Below are 19,278 nucleotides of genomic sequence, written 5' to 3'. Positions count from 1 at the left end.
GCTAAAAGTAATTTGAGATTAAGTTCTAGGGATTTTGATCCGCTAGATAGTTATACAAGAACAAGAGAATGATTTCTAGTGGTTTGGATTTAACTTTAAAACTAGAAATTGATGATCTTGAATTCAGCAGAGAGATGAAATATTTTGTTTTGCGGCTGCTGTGTTCTTGGTTGGTTGAAGATGTTGAGAATCTGTGTTGAATGTCTGCTGCTTGTCTTTAAATATAATCAACAAGACTGAAATGAACTGGCAAGACAATCTGTGAATTGGCATGACTTTCGGTGAGACAATAACCTGAACTAGCATGACAATCGGTATGACTATCTCCTGAACTAGCATGACAATTGGTATGACTATCTCCTGAACTAGCAAGACAATCTCATAGCTAGTAGAACTTTCAGTATGACAATCAATTTGAACTAGCATGACTTTCGGTATGACAATCTGATTGCCATACCAGTTCAATTGATTGTCATGCTGAATTAATATTGAATATGAATTCAAAATCAATTCTGAAAATTCATAATATTAATTCAGAATTAATTAATCAATTAATTCAATTAATAAATAAATTAATCTTTGCAGATATAATTTTATTTTCTTAATTAAACTATATGACTTAATTAATTAATAGAGAATTAATACTACTCTTCAACATCAACCATTTTTCTAAAAAATTTCTGAAAATCACTGTCAATTATGAATCAATTCCACCACTTTAATGTTGACACTCGATGTACTGTCTGGTTCATGAGTGACTAACTTTCGTGATGTTTCTTCATGTCTTGACTTTGATAACTTGATTTTCTTCAGATTAAATCCCTGTAATTATCTGATACCCTGACAAGAACTCTGTCACTTGATTAAATCCACAATCTTGATTTATATCACTGAGGCTTGATCAATTTCTTGAACTTCTTCCAGTGAATTAATTCCTCAAGTCTGTAGATGAGCAATGTTTCTTAATCCTTTGACATATGTTACTTTGAGAGATCTCTTTGAGGATAGATTCACTATTTACTTGTTACATTCTTATTTGAGTTAAGTTAAATCCTCGAATAAATAAATAGGCTATGACATATGCCTTTCAAATAGAACTAGTGCACCAGACATATAATTTTGTCAAAATCTATCTCATATATATAATACTGCAATATCAAGTTTTTGGGGAAACATTTTATTCATAATTACTATTTTGCCCCTGTATTTTATTAAATATTAAAAATTGTTGTTTTGGATGAGAATCGAACTCATGTCAACTATTTGTAAATTTATCATATCAATCACTTGAGCTATAAATGCATTTGTTTAAGTCTTAATAACATCGAAGTGTTGAGGTAGATCTTATTTATTTACACGGAGTGTGTCTTACTCTATATTTAATTTGATATTTATTTTAATATATCTATGAAATATAATGTTTTGAGACTTGATTAAATAACTCATTTCTATATACTAACTTTATACTTGGGCAAGACAACAAGAGTATATATTTTTAATTGTACAACTTTTATTTATAGTTAAATTTAGAGTTCACAGACAACTTTAATAAAAAAATTCATTTTAAACCCAAATTTATTATGTAACATAGCCAACTTTATCTAATCAACGAACCGAAACATGATCTTCTAATCATGGTAATTTTAAAAATATATTTTTTTTTCGTAACCATTGAACCATGTTAGCCTCATTATACTAATTTTATAAAAGAATAATGTAGGATATTCATAAGCATAAAATATACGGTATCGATAGACGAACATTCGATAAATAAATAAACTCATCAAATAAATGAATAATTTCAATAAAATAAAAAAATTACATTCCCGAATGTATTCATTTATCGAGATTTTATTGTACATGTTTGTGACTATTGTAGGGATGAGCAAACCCGAACCAAAAATCAAAACCTAAACCAAAACCGAACAAAAAAGAACCAAACTGCACCATTAAAAACCGAACTAATTAATAACCAAACCGAATAAAAACCGATCTGATAATATGGTTGCGGTTTGGTTTTAATATTTTTAAACCGAATACAAACTGACCGAACCAAACCTTTCACGAATTTTCAACACATCTGTAATTCACAAGTCATTTAATTACCCTCCATTTTCATTACTTTGGTAGTTTGGTTGATTACTTTCTTACCATTAAAATTGACGTATAATATATATATATATATATCTTACAACACAATTAAAAAGTCAGGTCCCAACATGAGCAAAATGTCAAGGGGATAGGCCGGTACAAAAATAACTTGGTTTATTTTTAAGTCATCTATGGAAAGAGGTCGTAAATAAATAAATTTGAGACAAAAAGATTTAAAGATGAAGATTATTCTCTTTACCAAAATATATGTATATCCATTTACGATCGTATAATAAGAGTAGAGGATTATTCTCTCTGAATCGATAATTAGTTAAAAATTATTTACATAAATTCATATTTATGAATAAATAATTTAGAATAAATCTATACCCTCGTAAGCACATAATATGTGACGTCGAGTATGCCCATGAATTTCACGGGGGAAGTAGTTACTACCGCTAATATTTGAACATGGCGAGAAGATAAAAAACTCCTAAAACAACCCACATAACGACCATCGCCCATTTGACGATAATTTAAAATTTTCATTACTGTTAAAAATTAAAAACGTCTCGGTATGAAATGTTTAACTACCATCATTAATAATAATAACATTGCTCCACTTCAATGATTTGGATTAATTTTTATTGCATAGTTAATTCAAATCATTTATTTTAAAGATCAAAATATTCGGTAAAAAAAATTAAAATAGTATTTTCCTTTATACTATAATCACTCTGAATATTACATGTTCTTACGTATTTTTTTTATAAATATACCCATATTCGCCAGCTACAAATATTCGTAAAATATATTTAATAAATATTAAAATACTTAAAAATTAATATATAATAATTGTCCGTGCCTTGCACGGTTTATGAGCTAGTTATACAATAAAGTTGAAGTGCTGATAGCAACAAATATTAAGCAATACCTCTAACTCCAAACCAATCGCCGAACTTGGCAACTATAACACTAACACATAAGCAAGTTTAAATCCGACAGTGCCAGTATAAGCAAATATTTGAAAAAAATTACCATAGTCGCGACCTTGTAACACGCGGACCTACCTATACGAGTATTTTACATCAAAACTACATTGTTTGACTCACCTGGACTCTTTGATTTGATGTCTGAGTTGTTAGCTACGAAAGGGATAACACCATTCTGAGCTTCATTTGTGATTCTCCATCATCTTCGACCTCTCCTTAACCCACTTCCCAACTACAACCATGGCGGTTACCGCCGGTTGCTGCCGTCGACAGTGGTCCGGCCAAATTCGGATCACCATCAAACCTTGCTTTCTTCCTCGATTTTTCACTAACCACTTCTCGATCTATCACTTCGCCACTTTCATTTTTCCAAAAATGAACCAAAAACAATTTTTCGATCAAATTCTCCACCTCTCTTTCTCTCCCTTCGAATCTCATTCAACAAAAAAAATTAGCATAGGAGAAAGAAATGTAAAAGCTAAACTTCAAGAACGTCTAGTAGGAGGTATTTCCTATTGTGACTAATTTGATTGACATATATTTTGGCCTTTTAGAGACAAACTTATGCCATTTTGTTGTCTTATTTGTGTATTTTAATTAGATTATCTACATATTTTTTTAGAGAATAATTAAAGATTTTCTTTGGTTACACTTTATTTTATTCATTTTTAATGAAATATACGTACATTGGTTTCTTATAATAAATTATTATTGGATTTATTTATTTATTTATTTATTTATTTTAATATATTCTCCTTTTTTTCATTTATTTTAAATTTTCGGGATACTTGAAAGACATTCAATGAATGTTCTTTTTTCAGACTTTAAAGCACAATTATCTATTGAAGGATCTCAAAGTCCAAGATGATTTAACTGAACATTTTTATTACATGAGAGATTTCCCGTACCTATCGGAAAATATTTGTTTTATTTTTAATTTTTTGTATATAATGTAATTGATGTATGTAGAGGTATAATCGATGATTTTTTTCCTAAATTTTTCCCACAAGATTTTACTGTTGCGTAGTTTTAATAAATTCTTTTTTGTTAGTTATCTTTCCGGACATCAAAGATGATATTATATTATTATCTATTTTTTTGGGAACACTTATTTACTATTCAGGTAGATAGGTAGATGATATATGTTCATGAATGAATGAAACTCGATCCCTCCGGATTGTATTCTTCATTTTATCAATACAATTTTTTTCAATTTCAAAAAAAGGTAAGTGAGTAATAAATTATATTCTAATATGTAATTTAAAAGGGATGTTATATATATTCTAATATTTTCTAAAAATCTAATAATTATGGTTAAATTAAAAGTAACCATAAATACAACAAAATATAACTTCAATAACTTTTGAGAAAAAAAAAAAAAAGTTGCATTTGGTGATTTTTATTACATATAGTATTATGGAAAATAATTTTAGAAGATAGTAAAATAACAAAAAAAATAAAAAAAATTATTATATATGATAATTTGTATTAATATTTAGCTAAACACCGAAAAATCAACAAATAAAATAATTTTAATCACAGAGGGACCAATCTTAAAATATGAAAACCCCCAGACCCTGCCTTGCAAATACCCTCACCCAAACCAAACTCGTATATAAAAAATAGACACAAACATTTCACTAAACCCTAGCCGCGACGCCTCCGAGATTCAAATCACCGCATCGGCGACTCCAATCTCACAAATCTCCGTCAAAAATGGTGAAAAATCTCATCTTTTTCTTTAAATCGATTGAATTAAGCTGTAAATTTGAAATATTCGATGTTAATTTTTGATTTTGATGATTTATTTGACAGTCGTTGGTTGCAAATGAGGATTTTCAACACATTCTGCGTATTCAGAACACGAATGTGGATGGAAAGCAGAAGATTATGTTCGCGTTGACTTCCATTAAAGGTATCGGTCGTCGTTTCGCTAACATCGTTTGCAAGAAAGCTGATGTTGATATGAATAAGAGGTATATTTTTTAATTATCTCAATTTTATATTTATATTTGTGTTTGTTTTGTATTTTTAGTTTTATAAAATGATTTGTTGTTTGTGATTTTTATTTAGGTTTGTTTAAAGAGGTAGATTGTGGAATAGGTGGATGGTTTAATTTACGCGGTGTATAAAAGTCGAGAATGATAGTATTACGATATTTGTGGTTAGGTTTGTTAGAGAGTGTGTTGTATGATTGTTTTGAAAACCTGTTGTGCGATTTTTTGTTATGTATGATATGTGGTTGGGTTTCGTAAATGTATGTGATACGTTAGGGATGTTTTGGAGTGGTAGTTTTATGGTGAGTTTTTATTATTTGTTAGGTGTGTGAATGTAGCATTATGTGATTTATCTGTGTGTAATTTTTGTTTTTGAATTCTGCAAGTTTGAATTGTTTGGTATGACTATCTACTTTTATGTTTGTGTACATGTGATGGATGTGGTGAAGTGCTACTTTTGATTGATTGTGTTTCGTGCAAGTGGTGTTTGAATTTGATTTTTCTCTTTGTTGTGTTGTTAATTTATTGGAATTGGAAATACTTTGTGTGTACTCGGATTACTACCCAAGTTGATTGCTGATTTATGCAAATTTAAAGATGACTGCTATTAGGTTCGTAGTACATGTGGTCATATCCCTAGCTCTTAACTAATGGTTAGACTGATGAATTTGAAAGTGCGTAATTGATTTACAAGTCAATATAGTGATTAATCTTGAAAATCTTGGATGAGGCCAGATTTACCCGGTGTACTACTTTTTGAGGTGGTTCATATATTTAACCCTCGATGTTTTCGTAGCACAGGCTAGTGCAATGTGGCCTTGCCTTTCCTGTTTATCCAAAGAAAAAAGATGATGTCTTTTATGTAGGTGTTTGGTAGTTTATAAGATGTTTTTTAACCTTTTATAGGATTTTATTGAAGGTGCTCAAATTCTTTATCAACGTTCCTGATGCAGAATAATTACGTGATGCATGTACTGTGCTAATGTTATTCAGATTACTGTACTTGGTAATTTTTTTCTTTATTTGTTTATTGAATTTGATGTAGGGCTGGTGAACTTTCATCTGCTGAGATTGATAGCTTGATGACTATTGTTGCCAACCCGCGACAGTTCAAGATCCCAGACTGGTTCCTGAACAGGAAGAAGGATTATAAGGATGGGAAATTCTCTCAGGTGACATCCAATGCACTGGATATGAAATTAAGAGATGATCTTGAGCGCTTGAAGAAAATTAGGTTTGTGCCCCTGTAAATGCTTACTTGATAGTATGTGTAGCTGCAGTTCATCCCAGTCTCATTATTGTGCATAAAATGTAAAGTACTGTAGCTGTTTATTAATCTTTGCTATTTAATTGTTGCAGGAACCATCGTGGTCTTCGTCACTACTGGGGTCTTCGAGTACGTGGACAACACACCAAGACTACTGGTCGCAGGGGAAAGACTGTTGGTGTCTCCAAGAAGAGATAGATTTGCTTATCTTTGCTCTGTTTTCAACCAGTTTTGTTGGATTGATCATTTTGAAACAAATTTTAGACTAATGGGTGCACTTTTTATTTTGTAGTTGTACTGATTGCTTGTCTTAGTAAGAATTCAATATATATGAGTTTAGACCATTTTATTTAATCGATGTGTTTGAGTTTAATGTTTTTATTAAAACTTATGATGAAATAAAGTTTGCTCGATGAATCTTAGCAACAGAATATTTAATTGAAATCAAGATTGCTAGATGAATCTTAGCAATAGTATTTACTTGGGCCTTGCTTGTTTCCTGGAAAATGAAACTTTCAGAGGAAGAGTTTCAGTTCTCTTTTACCACAAGAGTTTCAGTTCTCTTTTACCACATTATTCATTACAGTTGGTAAATGATATGTAGAGTTGGGAAATTCATAATAACTTGTTGAAGGGAGAAAGGGTGCATTAGATATAAGAGGTTTTATGATCTGAAGTTCCAATTTTTGGCATTTCAGTTTGCCAATCTTTTATTCATCATATTGAAGAGGGGCCTTGCAAGAGGTACTCCCCCTCAAGCTATGAACTTGGAGTTAACTGAAAATGTCGCAACCCCCATGCAAAAGTAATGGTAACCAAATATAGAAGATGATCAGATACAAAGGTTGAAGATTGTAAGATGCAAAGTCCAGGACCGAACTAACCGAATGCTCACCTTAGTCCAGATAGTAATGATACGAGAATTCAGAATCTGAGATGAAGAAGAAATATGATACACGCAATACATTTGACGAAGAAGAATTTAGAGATGAGAATAGAATCAGAGTAACTTGACTGCTGGTTGATAGTACATGTAGCTCCTGCAGGGACTAAACCCGGATTTCTAACTTAGTTTAGTCCCGCGTACTACTAGTCCTAACCAGCCCAATCCTGCAAGCCCAACCTTGGGAAATCTCAGCACGTAGGGCACTTGACTAAGCACGTGATAGAGACAACTGTCACCCATCAATCGTATGAATAATCAGGGCACGTGTCAGAGGATCCTCAGAACATTCCTCAGCCAGTCCCGCGCTGACACGTGTAAAGCATTCACTCCACCCAAGTGTCCTCCGCTCCTAGAGTCAATGGCTACGATTCAAATGTACCAACCCCAAACCCTATCCTTGGGCTATAAATAGCCCAAGAAGGTAAGGTTTTGGGGTTAATCACTCTCTCACACTCATATACACACACAACCACCTTGCATTCCTTTCTATCTTCATCTTCCCCAAAAGCGATTTTTTACTCTCACACCGGAGGCGCCGCGAGACCCAAACCCCCCTTCCGGTATTGTTTTGTAGGAAGCCCACCACAACTATATCTTCACAGCGGTGAAGGATCCAGGCACGACGCCGAAGGAGCAGCCCCGCCACCAAGAGTTATCATTTGGCGCTAGAAGGAGGGGTTCTCCATCCTTGGGTGTCGATGCCCCTAGATTCACCTTCATCAGCAAGCTCTTGAAAGAGTCCATTTATTTAACTTGTAAGAACCCAAAACTCTTCCATAAATATGAATGTTGTTTATTTAAGCCACGTTTGTGTGAGCCCTGTTTTGTTGATTTAAGCCACGTTTGTGTGTGCTATTGTTAGTTTTGACTGTTTTAGAACCCTGATTTTGCTCTAGTTTGAATATTTCCTTTGTGTTCTAAAGCCCCACTACGCTTATTTTACCACATTGTTGAGTAGTCCCAGAAGATTGTTTAAACTAGTCCCAAAAAGCCATTTGTTACTGCTTGTTATTGTTTGGGATAGTTTCTACGATTTTCGAAAAGCAACCTTAGATTCATATTATTAGTTGAAAACTTTTGTTAGTTGTTGTTGGTATTTTTGAGAAATGGCAAGACCAGGAAAGCATACTTCTGGGAGACCATCTGCTAGTACTCAGATCCAGGAGCCGAACCACTCTCAGGCCCTTGATCCAGGAGCCGACAGAGAAGCGTTCCAGGAGCAACCATTGCCACACACTCCCGTTGTTGAGAGAATTGTAAACACCCTGGACGCCAGAAGCCTTATTGAGCTGAACCAATACAAATACACTAATGTCCCGGTGGCCGAAGAGCACATGGCCAACCTTACAAGTGACGAACTGGCAGAAGCAATCCGGCTCTACAGGCAGGAGCAAACCCGGCTCCAGGAAGAAGCCGAATTTGAGGAAGAACCGGAGAAGTCCGGGACTCCCAGCAATCTAAGAGATCTGTCTTTGACCGGATTGGAGCTAAGGGAAAGAAAAACAAGAAGGACCAGGGTAATAAGAAAAAAGCAGAAGCTGCTAAACAGAAAAGGTTGGAAGAGATGCGGGAGCAAATCAGAAAAGAGGAAGAAGCAAAGCTCGAGCTAAAAATCCAAAAAAGAATGCAGTTAGAAGAAGAAAAGCTACTGGCCAAGTCTAGGACCAAGAGAACCCGGAGGGATCCCACTCCGGAGCTGATTTCTGATGATAAGGATAAGGAGAAGCAAAAAGACTTAAAAGATATGATCTATGAATTGCAAAGAAAGATGGACAGAGACTCAGGAGTAGAGATTGAGGAAACATTAAATCCTTTCAGCCATTCCTTGGAGGCTATTCCCCGGCATCGGGACTTGAAGCACTACAATTTTGATTCTTTTGACGGTCTGGGAGACCCAGAGGAGCACTTGAACTACTTTGAGCATATCGCGCAAATATATTACTACAATGACTTGACGAAATCAAGGTTCTTCGCATCAACTCTTAAGGGAGGGACCCAGAGGTGGTTCAGCAGGATCCCCTCCCACAGCATCCATAGTTGGAAGGAGTTTCGCGCATCTTTTTTCCGGAGATTTTGAGAAAACAAAACTCATGAAATGCATATGTGTCACCTGGAAACAATTCGGCAGCATGAAAATGAGTCTCTCTCTGCATCTATGCACCAGTTCCAGGAAACAATCAACAAAGTCTCGAGCTTAGATGAGCGTGAAGCTCTGAGCATTTTTAGGAGAAACTTGGACCCAGAGCACAATGAGAGATATATTGTCAAACTGATCAATAAGGAGCCACAAAGTCTGGCAGCAGCTTACTCCATGGCTGTCAGATTCATAAAGGAAACTGATGTACTCCAGATAATGAGGATGACCCGGAATAGGGGTCCAGGAGTAAGAACACTGATGACCGACCGAAAGGGGGTTACCATCAGGATAAGAAGTTCAATCAAAACCAACACAACCAAGAAAGACAAACTACTCCGATTTATCAGAGACTCGGTCCTAAGTCGGAGTCCAAGAGCGATCCAGTACCTGCAAAGCAACCCCAGGAGCCGAAGCAGGAGCCGGAATGGACTCCTCTCAACATGACCCGGGAGGAAATCTTGAAGGAAGTAAAAGACAAACCTTTCTATTATCCTCCGAAGCCAATGCAAACTCTTTCGGAGAGCAGGCCTTACAATAGGCAGTGCGATTATCATGAGACCCATGGCCACGAGACTGAGAACTGCTTATCACTCAAGTACTTCATTGAGGACCCAGTGAAGAAAGGAAATATGAAAAATATCTAGTCCGGGACAACAACAACAGAGGGGAGGCGCGGAAAAGAGGAAAGAACATAGTTAATATAGTCCTAGGAGGCTCCCACTCCCTACCACAAAGCTCGGACTTTGGCGAAGAAGTGCTATCAATCCAATCACTCCCAGATATGGTGATATCCTTCAAAGTAAGGACTATGAAGGAGTCAACCCTCATCACAATGCAGCTATAGTTGTCACCTTGGACATCTTTGATAATGAAGTAAGAAGAATGCTCATACATAATGGTTCCTTAGTAAATATTCTCTTTAAGTACATAGTGGATCGAATGCAGTTAGGGAGCATTCACTCAAATGATTTTCGAGAGGATCCACTATATGGGTTCGGACACAACTTAGTCTCGATCCCAGGAACTTTGTATCTACCTGTCATTTTCGGAACTGCTCCTAACCAAGTAACTCATGTCATAAAGTTCTATGTCATCAACACTCCTTCATCATATAACGGAATCATCGGCAGGTCGGCTCTAACCATGATGCAAGCAATAACTTCAATCTCCCATCTCAAAATCAAGTTCCTAACCCCGACAGGAGTCAGGGAGATAAAGGGAGATTATGGAGTTGCTGAAACATGCTATAGCCAGGGGTTAGTCATGGCAGAATCCCACCAGGACAACAAAAGGAAGGCCACAGTCCTTCGCAAACAGGAAAGCATAAAGAAGCACTGACCCCGGCCAAGGGAAAAAATAACAAAAGAAGTACAACTCATTGAAACAAGTTTGAACCAAGAAGCAAACATGCCAAGTTCGCAAGGACCGGCAAGCAACCAAGTCATGGTAGTCGACATGGCAAATTAGGTCCTAGACCAAGCTAGTCCTACCATGCAAGCAACCAAAGCAAAAGAATCAGAACAAGTTAACTTCTACCTGAAGAAGAACTCCGAAGCCTGAATTCATCAAATGGTCTCAAACAAAGAACAAGCAAAAATCAAAGCTACAGTTGAAACAAAAGAAGTCCAGGTTGATGAAAGCGGTCCTAACAAAAAGGTGAAAGTTGGGTCAGGACTCGAAGAGTCCTTCAAAGAAAGACTAGTGTCTTTGCTCCGGGAGTACAAAGATGTTTTTTCTTGGAGTCCAAGAGACATGCTCGAACTACATGAGTCCATAGCAATGCATAACTTAAATGTCAACCCCAACAGAAAACCAGTCAAACAGAAGAGAAGGAATTTCATCTCGGAGAGGCAAAAAGCCATAGACGAAGAAGTGGAGAAGCTACTCAAAGCAGGAATCATCAGGGAAATCAAATATCCGGAGTGGCTAGCTAATGTTGTTATGGTGAAGAAGTCCAATGACAAATGAAGAATGTGTGTGGACTACACTGATCTGAATGATGCATGCCCGAAGGACCCATACCCTCTCCCCAATATTGATCAATTGATAGATGCCACCTCCGGACACATCATGCTAAGTTTCATGGACGCCTTCTTCAGATAAAACCAGATCAAGATGAACCCGAAGGACATACCTAAGACAATATTCATAACTCACAGAGCAGTCTATGCTTATGTGATGCTGCCCTTCGGATTGACAAGCGTAGGATCCACTTACCAAAGAGCCATGAACAAAATATTCAAGTCTCAGATCGGAAAAAACTTGGAGTGCTATGTCGACGATATGATCTCCAAATCAACAACTATACCAGGACACGTAGAAGATCTGAATGAGTGCTTTGACAACCTGAGGAAGAACCGACTTAAACTAAATCTGGAGAAGTGTACCTTCGGAGTAGGAGCAGGCAAGTTCATAGGATTCATGATCAGCAATAAAGGAATAGAAGCTAATCCGGAGAAGATAAAAGCAATCCAGGAGATGAGGGCTCCCAGGACCTAAAAAGATGTGCAGAAGCTAACAGGATCCCTAACAGCGCTCAGGAGATTTGTCTTAAAGCTAGCAGAGAGGTGCTTACCATTCTTTGATTTACTCAAAGGAGCAAGCAACAAGAAAGAGGTAAACTGGAGTCTGGAGTGCCAAAAGGCATTTGAAGAAATCAAGTCCTACCTCACTCAGCCACCAGTCATAACTAAAGCTCAACCAGGAGAGCCTCTCTACTTATACTTATCAGCGGGAGCACAAGCAGTAGGATCTTCCCTAATCAGGGAAGAGAATGGAAGACAACAACAAGTCTACTACGTTAGCCAAGTTCTTAAAGATGCAGAAATTAGATACCCAAGACTGGAGAAGTTTGCCTTCGCCTTAACAACATCAAGAAAGCTCAGGCACTACTTCCAAGGAAGAGAAATAAGAGTGGTAACAAATCAGCCTCTCAGAAAGATAATTCACAAGCCAGATGTCTCGGGAAGGTTATTAAATTGGGTTGTGGAGTTAAGCCAGTTCAACTTAAGCTTCATTTCTAGGACTACCATCAAAGCTCAAGCACTTGCAGATTTCATAATTGAATGCAACTTCCCGGAAGAAGAACCGGAACCAATGAACATAGATCCGAAGATAAACCAAGATGCAAATCCGGGAGCCTGGATATTGAAAGTAGATGATTTTTCAACAAGCGAGAGGTCGGGAGCCGGACTTATACTGAAAAGTCCTGAGGGATTCACCATTCAAATAGCTATATCTTTCGATTTCCCAGCAACAAACAATCAAGCGGAATATGAGGCATTGATTGCAGGACTAAAGCTCTCCAGGACTCTGAGGGTCCAGGACTTTAAAATATATAGTGACTCCCAGATAGTGGTCAAGCAAACAAACGGAGAATATATAGCAAAAGACCCTATTCTGGCAAAATATCAATCACTGGTTCAAATTTACCTAACTTCAATCCCAAAGTATCAAGTCTTGCATATATGTAGAGAAGAAAATGAAGAAGCAAATATTCTATCCAAGTTAGTCCGAAACTCATCAGACCTGGACTGCTCAGTTTACTTTGAAGAAATCCACAAACCATCTATTAATTCCGGAAAAGTCTTGGAGATCGAAAGCAACTAGAACTGGATGACTCCCTTCATAAACTACGTAGAGAAATGGGAGCTCCCAGAAGACAAAGGAAAGCCCCAAAGACTGAAAGCAAAAGCAACCAAGTTCTTCATCGAAGACGGACTACTCTATTGCAGGACTTTCTCATCTCATATTCTCAAATGTGTTGGCCGTGAAGAAGCAAAATACTGTTTGATGAAAGTACACGAAGGGATATGCGGAGATCACATGTCCGCAAAGGCCCTAGCTTATAAGATCATAAGACAAGGCTACTACTGGCCAACTATTCATCAGGATGCAATAGAGTTCGTGAAAAAATGCAAGGAATGTCAGCTCTTCAGCAACGTGTCCTGGATCAGTCTAGTCCTACCTTCTTCATAACTATCACCAATCCCCTTTACGGTCTGGGGTATTAACATTATAGGACCCTTTCCCCGGGCCAAAGGAGACCTCAGGTACTTGTTAGTCTCAATTGATTACATGACCAAATGGGTTGAAGCAAAAGCAATGAGGAACATTAACCAGCAAGACTGCATAAAGTTTATGAACAACATTTTGATGAGGTTCGGGATTCCACGAGTCCTAGTATCAGATAACGGACCACAGTTCATCGGATCAGAATTCGAATCCTACCTTCAGGAGCACAGGATCAAGCACAAAAAATCATCAGTAGCATATCCCCAAGGAAACGGGCAAGTAGAACTCACCAACAAAATCCTGCTCCGGGGCATTGAAAAGAGACTCAAAGAGAGCAAGAGCAAATGGCAAGAAGAACTGCCAAGCGTACTATAGTCCTACAGGACAAGCCCTAGGACAAGCACCGAAGAAACTCCATTCAAACTAGCTTATGGAACAGAAGCAATGCTTCCTAATGAGGTGGGATCTCCTTCTCACAGAACAATAAACTTTGATGAAGAAGACAACGAAGAAGGACTCAAAACAAATATGGAGCTAATTGATGAGGTCCGAGACCAAGCTATAGAAAAGATGGAAAGATACAAGAAGAAGACAAGGGAGCACTTCAGTAAGAAGTCCCGAGTAAAAAACTTTCAACTGGGAGACTTAGTTCTTCGAGATACCCAAGCATCAGATCCTACAAATACTGGAAAGCTAATGCCCAAATAGGAAGGACCATACAAGATCAAAGAAGTCCTGAGGCCAGGAACCTACAAACTCCTGAACATGGATGGCTCAGAAGTCCCCAATACCTGGCACGAACTCAGGCTAAGAAAGTTCTACCAATAGGAAAAAGCAACCAAAATCATGTAGCCAATATGGAAAGCAACCAATGTGTTTTTCCTTATGTTTTGTATAAATGCAACTCCGGATTAATGAAAAACATTACTCTCTTCACATTTATTAAAAATATTATTTACTAGTCCGGACCAACCACGACTCTGGACGAGAGCAGCCATATTTACTTAGAATTAATTTTCTAAGTAAAATAGCCATCACTAGTCCGGACAAAATATTAGTTAGGACTAGAGCAATCATATTTACTTAGAATCAATTTTCTAAGTAAAAAAAGCCATCACTGGTCTGGACAAAATAGTAGTCAGGACTAGAGCAACCATATTTATTTAGAATTAATTTTCTAAGTAAAAAAGCTCTCACTAGTTCGGACAAAATATTAGTCAGGACTAGAGCAATCATATTTACTTGGAATAAATTTTCTAAGTAAAAAAACCCATTACTAGTCCAGACAAAATATTAGTCAGGACTAGAGCAACCATATTTACTTAGAATTAATTTTCTAAGTGAAAAAGCCATCACTAGTCCGGACAAAATATTAGTCATAACTAGAGCAACCATATTTACTTAGAATTAATTTTCAAAGTAAAAAACACATTACTAGTCCGGACAAAATATTAGTCAGGACTAGAGCAATTATATTTACTTAGAATTATTTTCTAAGTGAAAAAGCCATCACTAGTCCGGACAAAATATTAGTCAGGATTAGAGCAACCATATTTACTTAGAATTAATTTTCTAAGTAAAAAAACACCATCACTAGTCAGGACTAGAGCAACTATATTTACTTAGAATTAATTTTCTAAGTAAAAATACCCTCACTAGTCCGGACAAAATATTAGTCAGGATTAGAGCAACCATATTTACTTAGAATTAATTTTCTAAGTAAAAAAGCCATTACTAGTCCGGACAAAATACTAGTCAGGACTAGACCAACCATATTTACTTAGAATTAATTTTCTAAGTGAAAAAACCATCACTAGTCCGGACAAAATATTAGTCATGACTAGAGCAACCATATTTACTTAGAATTAATTTTCTAAGTAAAAAAAAAACCATCACTAGTCCAGACAAAAAATTAATCAGGACTAAAACGACTATATTTACTTAGAATTAATTTTCTAAGAATCCATCGCCAGTCCGAACATAATATAAGTCTGGACCAGGTCAAACTTATTTACTTAGAATTAATTTTCTAAGTAAAGATAAACAACCACTAGTCCAGACCAAATATGAGTCTGGACTAGAACAAACAACATTAACTTAGAAATATTTCTAAGACAAGAATAAACTACAATAGTAAAGCAGCATAACAACAAATAAAAGCAAACATTTAAAAGTTAACCAGACTAAAATAGCCCAGAGCAAAGTACAAATATTAAAATCGCAAATCATTAACAGTCTTAGCCCACAACAAGTCACAACTCAGATAAAATCTAAGAGTCCGGAGCAGATGGCGGAAGGAAACTAGGGCAAGGACCATCAAAAGGCTCTGGTTCCCCGAGTCCAGCCTCGATATGTTGTTTCGCCTTGATAAATTCCCCAACAAAACTCTCCCAGTCTGCCTCTGAATTTGTCTTAATATGCCTCTCAGCAACAACCCAGCAACGAGCAATCTCCGGAGCACTAGCATTCACAATCGCCCTGTCATGCTCCTCGAAATTCTTATACGCTTCGATGACTTCAGCCTCCGGCCTCACAGAAGAAAGCTGCTTTCGGAGCTTAGCTAAATCAGACTTTAAATCCGCAACTTCCTTTTCAGCATTCTCAGCCCGGGTTGTAACCTCGGTGAGATGCTTATTCAGTCCGGAGAGAGATGTATCCTTAACAATGATCTGATCCCTAAGCTCCCCAATCTCAGTGTTCTTATCAGCAATAGAAGTCCGGGCATCCTTCAATTCATGGTATGCAAGGGAAGCAGATCCGTCCATATAGCCACCAAGCTGCACAAATATAAAGATACATCTTACAAAATATTCAAAGGCAAAAGAATAGAAGCAGAACAACAGAAAGATGATATACCTGACCCCAAAGCCGAGTGCACTCCTTCAAAGTGGCATCAAATCTGGAGTGATTCATCCTCTTCCAATCCTCCTCAGTCGGGATCCCGGCCATGAAACGAGCAATTTTAACCTCCAGCTCCAGGCTATTTCTTTCCGGATGCTCGTCGGCCACGCCCTTACCTTTGTCCACTCCGGACCCATCACCACCAGGGACATTCTCAACTCGGGGAGGTTTTGCAACCAATATTTCGAAGACGCTTCCTCTTCCGGACAACATCTATTCAGGAACCTCCCCGAGGGGCTCAAACTCTTCCAAATTTTCAAATTCATCACCGATCTCAACTTCAGCATTCTGCTCCGGAGCTATTTCACGCTCCACAGAATTCAGCATCGGTACAGCGTTGCTCTGAGACCCCTCCTTCGGGGGACGATTAGATCCGGAGCCAGCAACTGAAGCTTTCTGGGAAACTTTGAAGGCAGTCCCCAGACCTTTCAACGCGTCGCTGTAAGCAGAAGACGACATGTCCGGATTAAAATAAGGCAAACCTGCCAAAGAAGCAACAAATAAAGTTATAAGCAAATATAGATAACCACAAAACATTACAAGCAAGTAAAAAGGATTAGTCCGGACAAAAAACAAAAAACTCACATCCTAAGCGATGCATAGTCCTATAGATCATGAAGGTATCTCGGGTCAGCTGAATACCCAAACATTCACAGAAAGTAAAAAACCATCCGGATTGCATCTCCCCAGAGAGTCTCTCGAGGGAACTTGGTTCGTACTCCCTAATGAACAATATGCGGGAGATACTGCAAATTCAGACCTTCCAGCATTATCAACTCCCCATTTCAGTGCTTCAGGGAGGACTGCTGAATTACTGGCCTATAAGAAGAGCCGTAGCCACACTACATAGCCCAGAATCGGATCTCATACAAGGGCATTTGGCTAGACCGGACTAAACTAAAAATATGATGCCACAATTTAAAGGTTGGTTGAACCTTGAACTGGTGGCAATAGGCAATGAACCAAGTCATCCACTTTATATCATTTGGAGTTATCTGCATCGGGGAAAGTTTATACTCATACTTACAAAGATGTTTGAGGAAAAGGTGCCAGTGTGGATTCCACCCGGACCGAAGATGCTCCAACCACACCGGAACAAAACCGTCGGCCGGTCTATGATATATCCTCTCTCCGGGTTCAAGCCACCTCCACTCAATCCGGGGGTCCAACTAGAAGGCAACCAAGATTGATGGGTCTTGCGCCGCATGATCCTAAGCAGCGTACTCATCTTTCAGCTCATAAGGCTCCTTGGCCACAATACTATCGGAAAACCTCCTATCAAACTCTTCGCAGTCATACGGCCCCGGACCGGCATTAGGCTGCCTTGCATATCCGGACCTAATACTCCTAAAGTACCGCATGTTCTCTATTTCCTCCCTCCTAGTGATAAAGTAATTAGGGATATCAAACCACAATCCTTCCGGAGTGCAGGGAACCTTTCGCGGGGAAATCCTACTAACAGTCAGCTTGGTGACCGCTCCAGAGTCTGAAGTGCTAGCCTTCTTCCCCATCTCAATACGCTCAGAATCAGAAGATGACTCCGAATCCGACGGGCCCGGATAGCAAGAGATATAAGCCTTTGCCCGAACTTTAGTCCGGACCATATACCTAAATCAAATTATAAAGGTTAGTCTATATCCCTACAATTTAATTATCTCTCATCCTACTATGGTCCGGACTACACTATGTTCAATTTTAAATAAATTACAACCAATTAGACCGGAGATCTGGACTACAAGAGCAAAAAAAAACCAAAACCCACAAACAGAAAAATCACCAGCATAAATCCAGACTACAAAAACCCTACAAGAAGAATCTTAGTCCGGACTCAAGCCAGAAACAACCAAGAACATCATGAGACCAAACAAAAAACTACAAGTCCGGACTCTGAGGTCAAGTTCGGACCAATATAAAAACCCTAGTTCCAGAAATACTTACAAAACGAAATCAAACACCAAAATATAACACAACCACATATACATACAGATATATATACACACATTCAATCAAACAAACACAAAATGAACCAACAACTGCAAACCAAAACAAAAGCAAACAAAAATATCCCGAAAAACATATACAAAGGGAAAAGTGCAAAGAAGCGAAAGGAAAGCTTACAAGTCAGAGATTACGGAGCGATTGGGGACGACCGATCGACAAACTCAAAACTTCAGGGATCTCCTATGAACGAACGCTGGAAAATCTTCAGAGAAATAAGAAGAGAGCAAAAGAGAGAAAAACAAAGGTAAAAAAGAAAATAAAGGAAGAGGAGTGCCTTTTATAGGCGAGGTAAAAACCAAGGGACACAGACACGTGGCCAAATCCTGTCCATCCATCACGATCACGCATACACGACAATTAACGTGCATCATTATTACGACAACAGCTGTAAGAATTCAAATCATTGGGGGGAAAATCCAAAAACCGTTTCAACTTCCAAGTCCAGACCACTTATGCCAATCTAATCCGGACAAGTGGGAAAGAATAGCTCAAATTCTCCTAGAGACAATAAATCTTAGTCCTGGTTGGCTGAACTCAACGCACTCCGGACTGGGGGCAAGAAAAACTCAACTCTTCTAAAGATAACCACATTAGTCCTGTTTGGCTGAACTTAACGCACTCCGGACAGGGGGCAAGAAAAGTTCAACTCTTCTAAAGATAACCACCTTAGTCCTGATTGGATGAACTCAACGCACTCCGTCCCGGGGACAAGAAAAGCTCAACTCTTCTAAAGATAACCACCTTAGTCCTGATTGGCTGAACTCAACGCACTCCGGACTGGAGGCAAGAAAAGATCAACTCTTCTAAAGACAACCACCTTAGTCCTGATTGGCTGAACTCAACGCACTCCGGACTGGGGGCAAGAAAAGCTCAACTCTTCTAAAGACAACCAACCTTGATCCTGATTGGCTGAATTCAACGCAGTCCGGCCT

At 37.9% G+C, this 19,278-nt stretch overlaps 1 protein-coding gene across 1 annotated transcript; it reads left to right on the top strand.

The window, feature by feature from the left end:
• Positions 1 to 4,666: 4,666 nt before the first annotated feature.
• On the top strand, positions 4,667 to 6,701 carry LOC141708524 (small ribosomal subunit protein uS13z/uS13y/uS13x-like). The gene is made up of 4 exons (XM_074512189.1): positions 4,667 to 4,802; positions 4,899 to 5,059; positions 6,126 to 6,314; positions 6,440 to 6,701. The coding sequence occupies exons 1-4, from the start codon at positions 4,800 to 4,802 to the stop codon at positions 6,543 to 6,545; spliced, it is 459 nt and encodes a 152-aa protein (XP_074368290.1). The 5' UTR covers positions 4,667 to 4,799; the 3' UTR covers positions 6,546 to 6,701.
• The last annotated feature ends 12,577 nt before the right edge of the window (positions 6,702 to 19,278 follow it).

This window comes from Apium graveolens, chromosome 2 (assembly GCF_009905375.1).
Source record: "Apium graveolens cultivar Ventura chromosome 2, ASM990537v1, whole genome shotgun sequence".
NCBI lineage: Eukaryota > Viridiplantae > Streptophyta > Magnoliopsida > Apiales > Apiaceae > Apium > Apium graveolens.
Note: the sequence above shows the minus strand (reverse complement) of the source record. Positions and strands in the feature narration are given on the sequence as shown.